General features: G+C 32.1%; 1 protein-coding gene across 3 annotated transcripts in view; it reads left to right on the top strand.

Annotated features, from left to right (window-relative positions):
* Nucleotides 1–15,311, top strand: part of SNX13 (sorting nexin 13) — a 128,035-nt gene that overhangs the window by 90,418 nt on the left and 22,306 nt on the right. For 2 of the 3 annotated variants that reach the window (XM_045793094.2, XM_045793092.2), the window contains exons 15-18: nucleotides 549–681; nucleotides 4,915–4,952; nucleotides 9,175–9,244; nucleotides 13,503–13,675. In XM_045793094.2, the coding sequence (XP_045649050.2) occupies nucleotides 549–681; nucleotides 4,915–4,952; nucleotides 9,175–9,244; nucleotides 13,503–13,675 (414 nt within the window). The remainder of the gene's footprint in view (nucleotides 1–548; nucleotides 682–4,914; nucleotides 4,953–9,174; nucleotides 9,245–13,502; nucleotides 13,676–15,311) is intronic. The other variant, XM_045793093.2, reaches the window with a different exon arrangement.

Genomic DNA, 15,311 nt, shown 5'->3' on the forward strand with positions numbered 1-15,311 from the left:
CTTATGAAAAAAATGTATGTTTCTGTATGCATGTAATTAATTTTTTAAAAGGTTATTGAAACATAAAAGTATAGTGGTAACTAAAAAGATGAGTTAACCAACACTTCTCATTTACAAAAAAGGTAGGCTAGTTTTTTGTTAAATGACAAGGGAGGATGTTGGGTTGTTATTTAAATGCTGGGTTGTAATTTAAATCTGACCAAATGACTAGTTGTATAGTCTTAGAATTTGATGAGTTGATGATGTATAAATGACCTGACATAAATTTATTTTACTGTGTTCCTGGAGTCTTTATGTGGACTTGTTACTTAGAGAACACTACTTCCTAAAACATTTTACATAACCTGTCATGTGACTTGTGTTGCACTGGGACCATTTTCAACGCACTTAGGTACTGGAGGGACCATTAGTTGTGAAATTAGTTGAGAAATCATTAGTTGTGATGTAGGTTTACTGCTTATTTTCACTAATAAGATTAGTGAAATCTTATTAGTGAAAATAGTACATTATCTGTATTAATGGTGGAATATCTGATTTATTTCAATAAGGTTTATGAATTGATGCTACGAGATGAAAGATTTTATCCTTCCTTCAGACAGAATGCACTTTACGTGCGCATGTTAGCTGAGCTGGATATGTTAAAAGATCCTAGTTTCAGAGGATCAGATGATGGTGATGGAGGTAAGGTGGCACGTGTGCACTTGTGTGTGTGTGTGTGTGTGTGTGTGTGTGTGTGTATACATAAGTGTATTCCCATATATATACTGTTCACTAAAAGATGATGTTTCAAGCAAGATAAAAAATGCCTTGAAGCCCAATATAAATTGTAAAATATTTATAACTCTATAAATGACAAGTTTAGTTACTGCACTAAATTAAAATGTTGAAAATTTAGGAACAGATTAGAACATAAGTCTAAAAGCCTCGAATTCTTAAAGAAAAATGTTTTCTTGAGTTTTGTCACCCAAATATTTTTTATGGTAGTTTCCATTTTGCTAGTAACTAAAGATATTCATGACTAACAGTGTGATTATTGAGAAGATTAAATGAGATAACAAGTCATGATCCTGAGAGTGTACCATAAACTGTATAAAGCATTGCTTTAAAAAGAACAATTTTTTTTCTCTTTAATAATACAGTTTTCCAAATCTTGCACAGTATAAGGTGGAAGAAACTACATGAGTCGTTTATTCCAATCTTTCAGTTTTTTTCAAATGAGGATATTATCAGTATGATATAATGAAGAAAGCAGACTTTGAGAATCAGAATATTTAGATTTTACTCCTGTTTTACTACTTAGTACCTAGGGATGTTGGCCAAACAATATAAGTCTCATTTTTCTCAGTTGTAAATCTGGAATAATAATTTTGTCATAGTAATATCTTACCTTGTCATTATCACATCATTGTCAGATTTAAAGGAAATTATGTATATAAGAATGATTTATAAACTAAAACAAATACCAGTTTTTATTAGTAGTATATAAGCAGTTATTTAAAAAATAGTGTGAGAGGCAGCCCTTAGAGCATAAGTCTCCATATTGTGAAGCCCAATGACCATTTTATTGGTGATCCAATTCAGAAGTACTTATAAAACTAATTAAATATATAAGGTGTGATAAGCTTCCCAGGATGTTCAAATAAGCAATGTAAATAAAAAGGAAATGGGAAAGATTTGACTAATTATTTTAAGAGAGTAATTTTAATCATTTACTTTATGAATAGGTTTAATGGGCAGGACTACTTGGGGTTGGAGATACATGTATTAAGTAGTAAGCACTGCTTTAAAAAAATTCTCTGTTATAGCAGATTTCTACCCTTCCCTCTTCTCTCTCTCCCCTCCCTCTTCCCTGGTCTATATTAGTAAGATTTTGCTTTTTAAATAATCTAAGAGATCCAGTTACAGGTATTAGCATTTGAGTTTTAATAACTTTTGTATTGGTTGTTGGTCTAATATCTTGAGTTTTTAAATTAATACTCTTTTCGGTTTGTTTTATTGTAGACCTGTAATAATATTCCTTTAACTGGATTTGATTGCATAATTAAGGAAGTTTGTTTTTTTTATAAGAGTACTTCTGTGGGGGGCGCCTGGGTGGCACAGCGGTTAGGCGTCTGCCTTCGGCTCGGGGCGTGATCCCGGCGTTATGGAATCGGGCCCTACATCAGGCTCCTGCGCTATGAGCCTGCTTCTTCCTCTCCCACTCCCCCTGCTTGTGTTCCCTCTCTCGCTGGCTGTCTCTATCTATCAAATAAATAAATAAAATCTTTAAAAAAAAAAAAAAAGAGTACTTCTGTGGGAGCTGAGTAGTAAAATTCAGCATACCTCAAGTTTATTATACAGTATATCTGTATTTACTGTCTCTGTTGAAAAATCTTTTACAGAGCTGCTATGAAATTTGCAAGTAGCAGGGCTGTTTCCAGAAAGGAATATATAAATATTTTTATTTATTTTAATTTCCCCTACTTTAGAGATTTCTTAGTATTGTGGATTTGCTATATGACCCAGAATGAAAGAAGATAAGGTGAATCATAATTGGCTAATTGTATGAGCTTCTAAGTAATCTATAGTTTAAAATGATGATAGTAGCATTATATTCTGTGGCAGTAGTTTTTGTTCCTATAGTGTAAGAACTCTTCTAAAGTCTTGTAAATTGACTTTAACGTTTATTCATATCTTTCTAGTCAGTCTAGTTAGTTGTCTTGTATGCAACTGATGAACCAATTTTTTTTATAAGCCGTCTGAAACTTCCCAAAACGTCATACTTACTTTAAAGCATAAAGTACATTAAAATTCTTTTTTTCTGCAACTTGTTTTGATCTAAAGTAAATGTACTTCTCTTATGTATCAGCCACTGAGTCATCCTTCACATTGGAATCATTAATTCGGAATTATATACATAAATATATCTTTTGTCTTTCTAAGACATTGCTTTTTTATATTCTTTGTCCTCATTGGTGAGCTTTTTATACATCTTATAACTAAGAAATTGTCTAACCCATTTTCTTGAAACCATTTGAAAAAAGTAGAATGATGGGTATTAATATGAAGCATTATTAAAAATAGCTATGAGGTTTATTGTTTTTGCCTGTGTTTAGGTTTTAGGCAATTGCTAGGACTTTTTCAAATAGTAATGCTTATGATTTTGTAAGATTGTTTAATCAAAAATAGGCCTTCCCCATATTTTTTGTTGTAAATTCATTTTTGACTTTTAAAATTAAGGTTCTTGACACTTTTTTTTGACATTTTGAAATAATTGTCTCATCCAGTTTTTAATTGTATAGATGATTAAAAAAAAGGAATGCAGGCTACAGTTGAACCTAAAATGAATGGCCCAAGTCTTATCATGTGTGATAGTATCCTTTAGTGGTTTTTTGTTTGTTAGTTTTTCTTCTGGGAAAGAAATTTCATTCCTATTTAATCAAACTTCAGTAGGTAGGTAGGTAGCTCAGTGGCTTTTGTAATTACGTGTGTTCTCTCTCCTCCCCTTTTTTCTTCTCTTTCTCTTTATTTGTGATTGCTTTTTTTAGTTAGTTAAGCCTTAAAATATTTTTAAAGTTGGTATTTCTCCTTCATTAAAACATGGTCACACAATCTTTAAAAAAATATTTAAATAATGCTTTGTTCTAATTTTAATCACATTTTTTTTCTCACCATATCAAATCATTCTTTTGTTTTCTAATGTTTATAGGCAGTTATCAAATTCTTGACTAAATGTGGGCCTAGATTGATTTTAGACTCTATTTCTGGATCTTCTTCTTGTTGATCACTAAAGTAAATTATATCTTGTTTTTCTTCTGATTGCTCTTTTAACTTGATTTGTCTTTGGCAGAAAGGTTTAAGAGGTGGGCAGACCACCGAAGGAAGTAGGAGGTATATAGTTGAGTAAGGAGGATAGAGAACTGTTTGCTCATTTTAATTATCACCGTGCTATTAACCAAGGGGTAATCCTAGTTGGAATTTCCTGTTTACTTTTTGTGACCATGGGTCTGAGAACCAAGAAATATTCTTGGGTATTTAAAGTTGTTGAAGCTGGAAAGCAACATCAATTGTTTCTTTCTAAAGGTGATAGGAATTGGTTTTGAAGACCCATGTAGATATCCAGATTCATAAATAATCCCTTAACTGCTGGAAGCCATACGTTAACTTTAAACTATATATGAATACTGCTTCGTCATATATTCATTTGTGTTTTTAACAGAGGGACATCTTAATTGGTAACTTTGTGTGCTCAGATATAGAAGAAAACACTTAAGGAAAAGAGATTAATTTTAATAATGTATAATTGACTTAGCTCTCTAACATTACTTTTTAAAAATAATTTTTAATTGTTTTTTAATTAAATGGCAGTGCATATAGAGTTTTACATATCTTGTTCTATTAGTTATATATTGATTTAAGAATCTAGGATTGTGATGTTTTTGAGCCAAATCTACTGAGAGTAAGTGGACATAATAGGTATTATGTATACAAACCAATCTATTTATTCGTCACATGAAAGAAAAATTTTATTTGTACTATTTCCTAATCCAGTGTGACAGAACTAACAAAAAACTTGTGACATTTCCTAATGAACTTCATTCTGTAGTGTTTTCCTCATGTTTACATTTTATCAACTTCATATGATACAATAAGGATAAAATATTTAATAATTGCTCTCCTGTACATGAACACCTATTTTTGGTGTGTGTTTTGTGGGGGATAACTCAGGTACATACATATTTTCTCTGAAATATGTGGCTTGCAAAACCATGAGGCTTAAGGGGGCAGGTGTTTGGGAGTAGTGTACCACAGTTTCCTTGCTGTTTCCTTATGTCTTTGCTTGGGTGACTTCCATTCTTGGTGTTTGAACCTTAGATAAAATAACTCCTTCAAAAGTTTTTTACTGTATACTAAGTTGAATTTCCCCTTCCGCAGAGTCTTTTAATGGGTCTCCTACTGGAAGCATAAATTTGGTAAGTATTATTATGGATACTTAATTATTAAAGTAACCTGAAAATATTATAAAAGGTGGGCCTTACCATAAATAAATGATATATTAGAAGCTTTCAGGTCATCCTTTAATATTAGAAGAAATTATTTGCTTTAAAAGAAATGTTAAATTCGCGTATAAGAGCCTCTGAAATTTATTTTCATTTTTAAAAATGGGCTTAGGTCACATCTGCATAATTCATTTATATTTGATAAAAAAAAGTGACTTCATTATTTTCAATCCTAATATTTAGTATTTTGAAATGACTCTTTGGTTAGTGCTATGTTGGATAGTAAACTTGTGACATACAAATGTTTACATTGAAATTAGGTTTTTCTTTTTATATGTAGAAAAGAAATATCAAATTAGGATATCTGAAAACTTCCAGGTATTTCTTAACGCGCACGCTATAACCAGTTCTGGTTGTTGTAAAAAAAATTTTTTAAGCTTAAGGCCTTATAGTAAATTAAGCAACTTTATCTTATGATTACAAATTTAAGAATGATATATTTTTAGCACGTAAGCTGTCATTGGCATTTTATACGTTCACAGTGAAGTGTGAAATGAGGAACATTTCAGTTCTTTTATATATCCATCCTTGTGAATAACTTATTTCGTAAAATGCTAACTAGGAAGAAATATTATGTTCTATGAAAGTTTCAGTCCAGAGTTTGTCGGGGGTTAGGGAGATTGTTTGTTTTTATTCTACTTACATTACTTTTCTTTTATACTTTTTGGAATAGCTAAATAAATGGTCTACAGGTCCATTATCTTATGTTGTCTTCTACATAACTATATTTCAAAAAATAACCTTACTGAGTGTTTTATTACTCTACAAAGTACAACCTAAACACTGAAGCAGTCAGCCATAGTGTTATGTCAGATATGATGTAACATTTGAAATATTTTCCTAAATCATTTGGCATCATTACCATTTGTTTGTTATATTCCATAGCCTCATAGCCTTATAACGAGAAGGAATAACTTGTAGAGCATGAAGAAAGTATTAGCAATAATGTTCATTTATAATGAAAAAGATTCCAAATGTGATGAAACTTCATTCATTTGGAATTTCAAATATTCATATTTGTAGTGCTTGCACAAGTGTTTGAACACTAGTAACAAATACTATTTTTTCTTTATTCCATATCTGGAATAAATGCTTTTTCAAATAAGAGCGATTCCTTTGTCACATAGAGATAGAAACCAGACAGTCTCTCAGTTGACAAAGGTCACACTTGAGGTCAGTGACTTGCAGTACTTTGTTATTCACATAAATCTATTAACTCGGTTTTAAGTAGCTGGAGTCTTTTGGATTCTTTCTTTTTTAATATATAGACAAATTTTAGTGGATAGATACATTTTAAAAATAGTTTTAAGATTGTAAAATAGGTCATAGTAGTTTTTTTCCAATATAGTAAGGAAAGAAAATATTTAATATGGTGATTTACTAATTTTTCAACTGAGATTGGCAGGTAAATTGTAAGTGTTTCTAGCAGTGCCATCATAGTTGTATGGATTGTCACAGTAAGTGTGAACTTTCATTTTTTGTCTTAGCATCATGTTTAAAAACAAAAAACTTTTTTTCCAAGTAGTTCAAGAATCTTAACCCAAGGATTACTTTACAAACTGTATTTTATTTCAGGACAGAATTAGTCTACTTGTTTTGAAATCACAGTTTTCTTTTACTAAATAATACTTACAGTTCTAAATCAGAATGTAGTTAATATTATTTCACCAATTGTAATTTTATCGTCTACTTGATATTTACATTTGCATTATACCTGTGACTAATGTTGAAGAGATATTTCATTGGGTTTTTTCATCATATTTAATGAAAAGAATATTAATTGTTTATTTTAAGTGTGCCAAAAAGACATTTAGGTACAAAGTTTTCTAGCAGTTTGTGGGTTGCATAGTATAAGATGCTAACATGTTTAAAGTAATAAGTACTGCTTAGCTGTTGAAATGTTACTACAAGGGAGGGTTAACAATTATAATAGTAATAACAAAAATACTTCTTGAAAAATAGTTGTTTTATATTCTCTGTGATAGCTTGTTAATTGGAAGATGATCATAGTAGATAACAATCTAAATTTTGTAGAATATTCTTTTTTCTCTGAGGCTCTATCTTTCACATAAAAGTAATATTAAAACAAAGGTTGTGTTTCTATCAGGATGTTTTATTACCTGTGACCACTTAAAAATAAGTGCACTCTTTCTTTTCAGAGCATTATAATTTGCTTTGTAAACTGGCAAAGTTGTAGAGCAAGTATTACAGCATTGTACCATTGGGAAAACTGAGGTACAAGAAAGACTGGTTGATTTGGCTAAAGTCTCTTAGGGTGTCACTGGTGAAGCCTGGACTAGACTCATTTTAATTTAATGATTCGTCTGCTTGACTTGACCAGGAAAATAACTGTGGATTATCTATATGTTATTATCATATTTTGCTTCTCTTAATGAACAGTCCTAAGTAGTAAACTTTTTGGCTTTCTTCTTAGAATGCAGTTGCCTTAATTTAAATGGCTTTATGTCATATATGGCTACATTTAAGTCATTTAAATGACTCTTCTAGTAATATTGGTATTATCATGTTAGGACCAAAAGTTCATTCAGATCCTGTGGTTTTTAGAGTGTAATATATGTCTGAATCATATAATGTTTGTGTGTTAGAGGTCCCCAAGACCATTTCGAAGTTCAGTGATTACTAAGAGGACTCGTAGGCCTTAGCATAGTCTGACTCTTCTGGAAAGGATTTATTAGAAAGGCTATAAAGCAAAATCCGCGAAGGGAAAAGGCGCATGCAACGAAGTCCAGAAGAAACCAGGCACAAGTTTCCAAGAATCCTCTTCCCTGAAAGTCACGTTAGACAAACTTAATTCCTCCAGCAATGAATGTGACAACACATGTGAAATGTTGTTACCAGGAAAGCTCATCTGAGACTAAGTGACCAGGGTTTTCGTTGGAGGCAGGTCACATAGGCAAACCTCTGGTTAGTACATATGAGAATTCCAGACTCCCAGAAAGGAAAGCAGGTATTCAGCATAAACAGTTATTAGGTACAGTGAACCACTCTCAGCGGTTAAGGAATGGTGGGAGCCTTCCCTAATGCTAATTTCCCAGATGTCATCCAAGGGCCAGGCTTGCAAGCATTCCTTTCTAAGGAGAGCAATTTCAAATTAACTTTTTGTTGTTGTTGTTTATTTTATTTTTTCCAGCTTTATTGAGATATAATTGACATAAAACATTATATAGGTTGAAGATGTACAACATATTGGTTTAATATTACAAAATGGTTACCACCTTGGGCTTAGCTAATGCCTCCATCACATCACATAATTACCATATCTTTTTGTATTGAGAACATTTAAGATCTAGCCTCTTGGTACTTCCACGTATATAATATTGTATTATTATTATTATTTGAAATACAGTTGTCTCAAGTTAACTCTTTCTGTACAGTCTGTCATTATGTGTGATATGTGCCCTTCTAGGTATGTGTGGGTGTTTGTATATGAGGCAAAAATGTTTTAAATTTAAACCCAAAGGCCATAGTTGAAAAAGATTCATTTTGGGTCACTCAGCAATAATTTTTGTTTGTGGAATTATTTTTGAAAATTATTTAAAATCTGTCTTGAATCTGGATTCACTTCATGTAATAAGTAATCATAATAGGTAACGTTTTTGGTGTTAGGCAGTCTTACTGAATGTTTATTTAGTCTTTACATAACCCTATGAAGTGTAGGTACTATTATTCTCATTTTATAGATACGGAATCTAAAATTATTTCTAAATTAACAAAAATGTTAAATAATACAGAATTGGCTCTAGTATAGTTCAACATTTAAAAAAATTGAAATGGTAACTTAAGAACATGTCTACTTATTTTTATCCATATTTTTTTCCTTGCCATGTATTGAGTATAATTGAGAAGTAACAAATGTTGGTATCTGGATAAGCAATGAAGGAAGAAATAATCGATGTACTAAGTTGATTTTTGAAATACTTTGTTTTATAGTTTTTTAATCGTGGATTTTTTCTCTCCTGTTAGTATAAATAGAGAGGATTATTGTTGGGAGAGGAATACAAATAATATACAGTTTACGTGGGGCAAAGATGAGTAAGGCATATATGATATAGAATGCTTTAACATTTTTTCCCTATAAAATTAAAATTTTTTTTGATTATTTTTCTTTTCCAAGTCTTTAGATGACCTTTCAAACGTATCTTCTGATGATTCAGTACAACTTCATGCTTACATTTCAGACACTGGTAAGAGACTTTGTTGTATAATTATTACTCAAATATTAATTATTATTACTCTTGGATTATTTTCCACTTTTATTTTTACAAACCGTTTTTCTGTTCTGTAGGCATTTTTTTCTGCAGCATGTTTTTCATTAAATTCAGTTATGTTTATTTGTATATATGGTTTGATATATACTCTTTATCATGTTCAGCAGTGCTTTGTGTATATGTTATGACGTACTTGTGTATCTTCTTTTTCTAATTGTTACTGTTAACATTTGGAAAAGCTTAAATTCTAAGCATATTGTCATTGCTAATAAACTCTTGAAACCCAACCTTTTCTTCTTCTTGTTTGTGTCTTGCTGATAATTGTCTGCATAATTCTTATTAAATTACTTGGGGCAGATTTTAGCTCCATCTTTTTTATACATGCAAAGTCAGACTAGATAAGTGGGTTAATGAAATGGTATAGGAGTTTACAGAAGCTTAAGAAATGCTTGAATGAGGTGAGAAACCTAAAATTTTGTGAGTCAGTCAGCATACATGCAAAATGGTTAGTGAACTGTGAAAAAAATCTATTTCCATCATTGCCATTGGGTTATTAGATAATGTCAATGAGTAGTAGATAGTGATGGTTTACTTATCCGGTCTCTCACTATTCCTAGATTATAGGAGTGTGTCTGTCAGATTACATTTGAAATATTACCATACTGAGGTATCTCAGTTCAGGTTCGTGCTTACATTTTAGGTAACTAAAAAGAGATTTTATAGTGCAAGTACAGTTTAAAAGATAATTTGCAGGTTTTTTTTTAAAGATCTCTGTTTTCTTTTGCTTCCCACTGGAGCTGGGGTCTCTTTTTGCATTGTGTTCCCTGCCATATTTCTGAAATAAGTTATTTGTAATTGCTGTCTAAGTTGTTCTTTTATCCTTTACAGTTAGTTGGTGCATACCTTACTCTGCTTATAAAGGTCATTAGATAACAGCTTTGTCAATAAAACCAGAGGTTTTGTTGCTTTTCTTTCTAGCTTTTGTTGTAGATATTTCATTTTTCCTTCCTGAAATTTTAAAATTCTTTTTAAAAACCTCTCTTTTCTTTGTTGGTTTGTCTTCCAAATATGAAAGTCTTTGTTAAACTGCAAATGTTTAGTATTTGTCCTTTTATTTCTTTCTTAAAGACCTTAAACTTTGTCTCAAGGAAGACACTCATGTCCATATTTCTTATGTAGCTCTTTCTTTTCTCTGAAAGTTGTGATTTTTCTAGCTGCTTTATCCATTTATTCAGCAAGTATTAGCTTCTTAAGATGTATGAAAGTATTATACTAAGCATTTTTAATAAACTGTTATTTTTGTCAGACAAACTTATGGATAAATACTAACGAGGCAGCATAATATAGTTTTAAGAGCATTACTTTCTGTCCATTTCCGTGGGTTCAAACCCCAGCTCTGCCACTTAATAGTTGAGTGAATTCGGCAAGTTCCTTAACTCCTCTATACTTCAATTTCCTTATCAATAAAATGCAATAATAACAATAATATTTACCTCATAGGGTTGTTATGAGACTCATTAATTACATTATTAATTATATATGAGTGGGCATTATATATTAGTGTTTGTTCAATAAATATTTTACCAGTTGGACTCCAGAGAGTCCAGGAAGCAGAACTTAGAGTCTAGTGAAGGGCTTCTCAAGGAGTGGTCCGTAGACTACTGCATACTGCTTCGCTTCCTGTGAAATCTTGCTTTAAAAAATATTAGCTAAATTAAACAATGTACTTAGTGATGAGTTTGATTTATATTCTGGTCCTAGTTCCTTATCTGATTATGGATTACTGACAAATAGTTTACATCACTTGCTGTGAGTAACACTGTCCTAATGAAAACAATATTTCCATAGTAATATCTCACCATCATCTCATATTCAATATATGCAACCTCATTACCTTTTTTTAAAATCAAATTACCTTTTTATCTTCTGCACAAGCTCTTTATTCTTCCTATTGTGCATGCACCCTAGTCATGAGCTCTTCTGCCTGTCAATTTGTGATAAATCTGGTAATTCTTCTTTAGAATGCTTTCTTACATTCTTCCCCTCATTTCTTTTCTATTCTTCCTATTGTCCCTGCTCTTGTTAACTTCTAATTGGTTATGATTTGCTGCCTAATTGGCTTCTGTTTTCTGTTTTCCTTCCCCAAACCCGTCTTGAACACAACAGATAAAACTGTTCCCTTGTTTCACGCTAACTGTGTTGAGTGGTGGTGGTTCTCTAACATGATGAAAACGGTTTGTGCTGTTTGTTCTGCATAGGTCTCTGAGAGAGGAATGACTGGAATGAGTGAACAGTGAATAATAAATAGTGTTACCTATAGTTACAGTCTCAGAGAGCGAGGTGACCAAAGTCTGTCCCATGTCTTATATTTTGTCAAATCACGCACACTGATACTAGAAAGGGAACTAAGGACAATTTTGAGTAGAAAGTACAAATCTTAAAATAATTTTGATGAAAGCTTAAAAGAGTCTTCTGTCTGCACTGCATTTGCCAGTATAGATTTTTAGCTTTTATGTTATTAAAATAATTTACTAAGATGCTATATGCAAACCCTCCTTTGCCTAATATATACTAAACACAAAATAGTTAGCTGCAAAACTGGCCACTTTTTTTATCCCCCCACAATTATGGATCAGTGTAATCTATTATTAGAAGAGCAATTTATACTTGTGGTCAGAGTGGTAGGCTAAAGTGCTTTGGGAAATCCTGCCTTCCACACACAGAAAGGCTGAACACAGTAAAATAAAAATAGCTGAAGAGAGAAAGCTACAGGTGCCATAGACCATGAGGAAAAATAAGTTTAGGGAAGTGAAATGGAGTTGAGACCAAGGAGCTCACAGGAGCATAAACACTGCTATCTTGATTTTGATGGCGTTTTCATGTCCCTCAAGTTTCGAACAGGTGGTATGGACTAAGATAATAGGAAGCTGGAACCCCTTCACATGAAACCCAGATTAACAAAGATGTAGGGTGGTATGAAAGAAGAACGAGAAAAACAGCCTAGTGTCTGGGGAAAAAACAAAGAGTGTCAAGATCATGTCTGGAAGAGGTATCTGTCATCCACAAGAAGTTGGAAAGCCTGGGGCGCCTGGGTAGCGCAGTCTTTAAGCATCTGCCTTCGGCTCAGGGTGTGATCCTGGTGTTCTGGGATCGAGCCCCGCATCAGGCTCCTCCGCTGGGAGCCTGCTTCTTCCTCTCCCACTCCCCCTGCTTGTGTTCCCTCTCTCGCTGGCTGTCTCTCTGTCAAATAAATAAATAAAATCTTAAAAAAAAAAAAAAAAGAAGTTGAAAGCCTATCTTGATTCCCAACATGGATGTGTCTAGAGTCAGCCATCTTCAAGTGGTTTGTACCAGAGGGTCTCCTAGCCTGAGAGGATGTTAAAAATAGTCATAGAGATAAAACCTAAGGCAAGAATGCAACACTAAGAAAAAGAACCAAATATAATCATATAAAAAATATTGTGATTGAAATTGAGGTCAGTGTTGGATTAAGAAATAGACCAGATGTAGATGAGTGGAGACTCAGTAAATTTTTAGAGACCTGAAGAAATGATCTAGAATAGAATACAATGCTAGAAGTAGGTAAAAAAATGGAAAAATAGGAAAGAAAATTAAAATGATTCATAGTGTATATCTTTACTTAAAGTTAGTACACAGTGGGAACAGGGTTAGATTGTAGACACTACCTCACTTGAATGGTTTGTGATAAGTCACTAGGAAAATGCCTTTTCAAAAAAAAAATCAGAACTACACTTGTAAATTTTTGAATGTTATAAACAATGAAGGTACTTGCCAAGAGAGTGCATAAAATCTTATTCCTTGGCTTTTGCTTTCTGTTTAGTTGAGGAGATTTTAATTGAAATATAGCTGAATAGTGAAGGCTACTATGAAAGATTATTTTGTTTCTGTTATTTTTCCTCTATTTAAAGAGTAATACTATAATAGGTGGTAGTGTGGTATCATAACTAAGAATAGGTACAAGGTGCTGAAGAAGAGAGTCTAAAGTAGACATCACTGTGTGGTTGGTAGTGTCCTCATAAACTTACGAGTTACCATGTATAAAATCTTAGTGTGAGTACACAAGACGGGAATCTGTTTTATCCTTTGGTGACATCCTTTTGTCTCAGTCTGTCATTTCAAATTCTTCATTTCATGTTCTTTTCGTTTGTTTTTGTTCTTCATCTTCCTCCTTTTTGTGTGTTTTGTTCCTCTTCATTTTGTTTTAAATGACTAGTATATGCTGACTATGACCCATATGCCGTGGCAGGCGTTTGTAATGATCATGGCAAGACGTACGCATTATATGCTATCACTGTACACCGACGCAGTCTTAACAGTGAGGAGATGTGGAAAACCTATCGTCGTTATAGTGACTTCCATGACTTCCATATGAGGATCACTGAACAGGTAATGAGGTTTTTAAAGTTTGTGTGCTTTACACTGTTTCCTGATTTGATGTTTGATTCTAAATAGTTCTGAGGATGCTAAGATACTGACCAAAGCAAAAGAAAATAAGGTAAGAATTTTTGTATAATCAGCATAATACTGTAATGATTATGAGCATTTAACCAATAAATCAATCTTTAACCAGTCGCAAGCATTGTAGAATGGGGGAAAAAATGGGGAAAAAGTGGGAAAAAAATCAGTGGTCTACCTTGGAAAATTAAAATGAATGTATATTTCTGGTTGTGTGTGTGTGTGTGTGCGTGTGTGTGTGTGAGATGTTGCTTTGCAGAGGTGTTTGAGTTTGGTTTAAAATAAGGTGGATCACTGCAGGACATTTTGTGTTTTGTTTTCGGCAATATAATTCAGAGCTCTAGTTATTTTAAATGGCATCCTTATCCCCACAGTGTAACAGTTAAGTCCTTGATTCATCAAGTTTTTTATAAACCACAACCTAAATTAAGTTTAACATTAACCAAGTAATGTTTTTAATTCTTACTAAATACCACCCTTTTTTTTAATAGTATGTGGACCCTTAAAGATAACACATGTAAACAAATTATTTCTCTGTTTTACTTTTTTATTAAGTACTTTTTTCTTTAACTTTGAAAATGTAGATTATCACCAGATGAATTGGAATATGCGATGTATGGAATTTATTTTAACTTTTGAGAATCTTTTATTTCATTCACGGTTTTTAAATATGCAACTGTATTAAACCAATAAAAATAATAATAATTAATGGTGACGTTTGAATTGACAGAAGCTTTGAAATGACATTGTATTATTTGAGTAATCAGGAAATACGTTTTTCAGTTAAGATAGTGGAAAAAATATGGTTGATACCATGATAATCTTATTAAAATATTCTGTGAGTAGAGTGAGATAAACTATTAATGGCTTAAAAGTGGTTAAGAACAGATTAGTGTTGACTCCAGAAGTCCATATGAAAAAGACTACTTTGAATTATATTCATAGGGAAATTAATACTTCAGACATGCCTGTTCTGTTTTTGTTGTTGAATAGATCAGCATGTTTCTTGATTTGTTTCTTCATGTTTAGCTTGAATTTTTTGCAGAGGTAAAAGAATTTTCTGTCCCACATTGAAGAAATAATTGCCTGCATTTTTAAAATATTGCCTGTTTTATATGCTAAAATCCCACAGTCTATGTATCTTTCTCCCATTAAGATAATTTGAATTGCGAAGAAGTACTTTTATTTACTTGTAAATCAACGGGAATTTGGTATAATGTGAAATTTTCTAGTCTAGTAATGTAAATATCATGTTTACATATTGACAAATACAAGTGAAGAACATACTTTAAAATTTTTTATTAATGGGATGGTTTATACAGAAATTTTCTTTTTCAATACAACATCAAAAATTAAATGAAATTAATAAAGTGAATTCATTTTTGAAAGGGCTCAGTATAGGCAGAGTGGTTTTGACTTTGTTTCCTATCAGGTTCTATTAGTGTGTGATTACTTATTTAGATTGCTCACAGAGCTTAAGAATTTAAAAACAAAGCTTGTGAGTGAAAATGTAGCTTTAAGCAAAATGCTAAGCATTTGTAAATAAAATTCAGGCTGTTGCCTGTTA

Source organism: Ursus americanus, chromosome 3, assembly GCF_024610735.1.
Source record: "Ursus americanus isolate L20-20 chromosome 3, mUrsAme1.1.p, whole genome shotgun sequence".
NCBI classification, from domain to species: Eukaryota; Metazoa; Chordata; class Mammalia; order Carnivora; family Ursidae; genus Ursus; species Ursus americanus.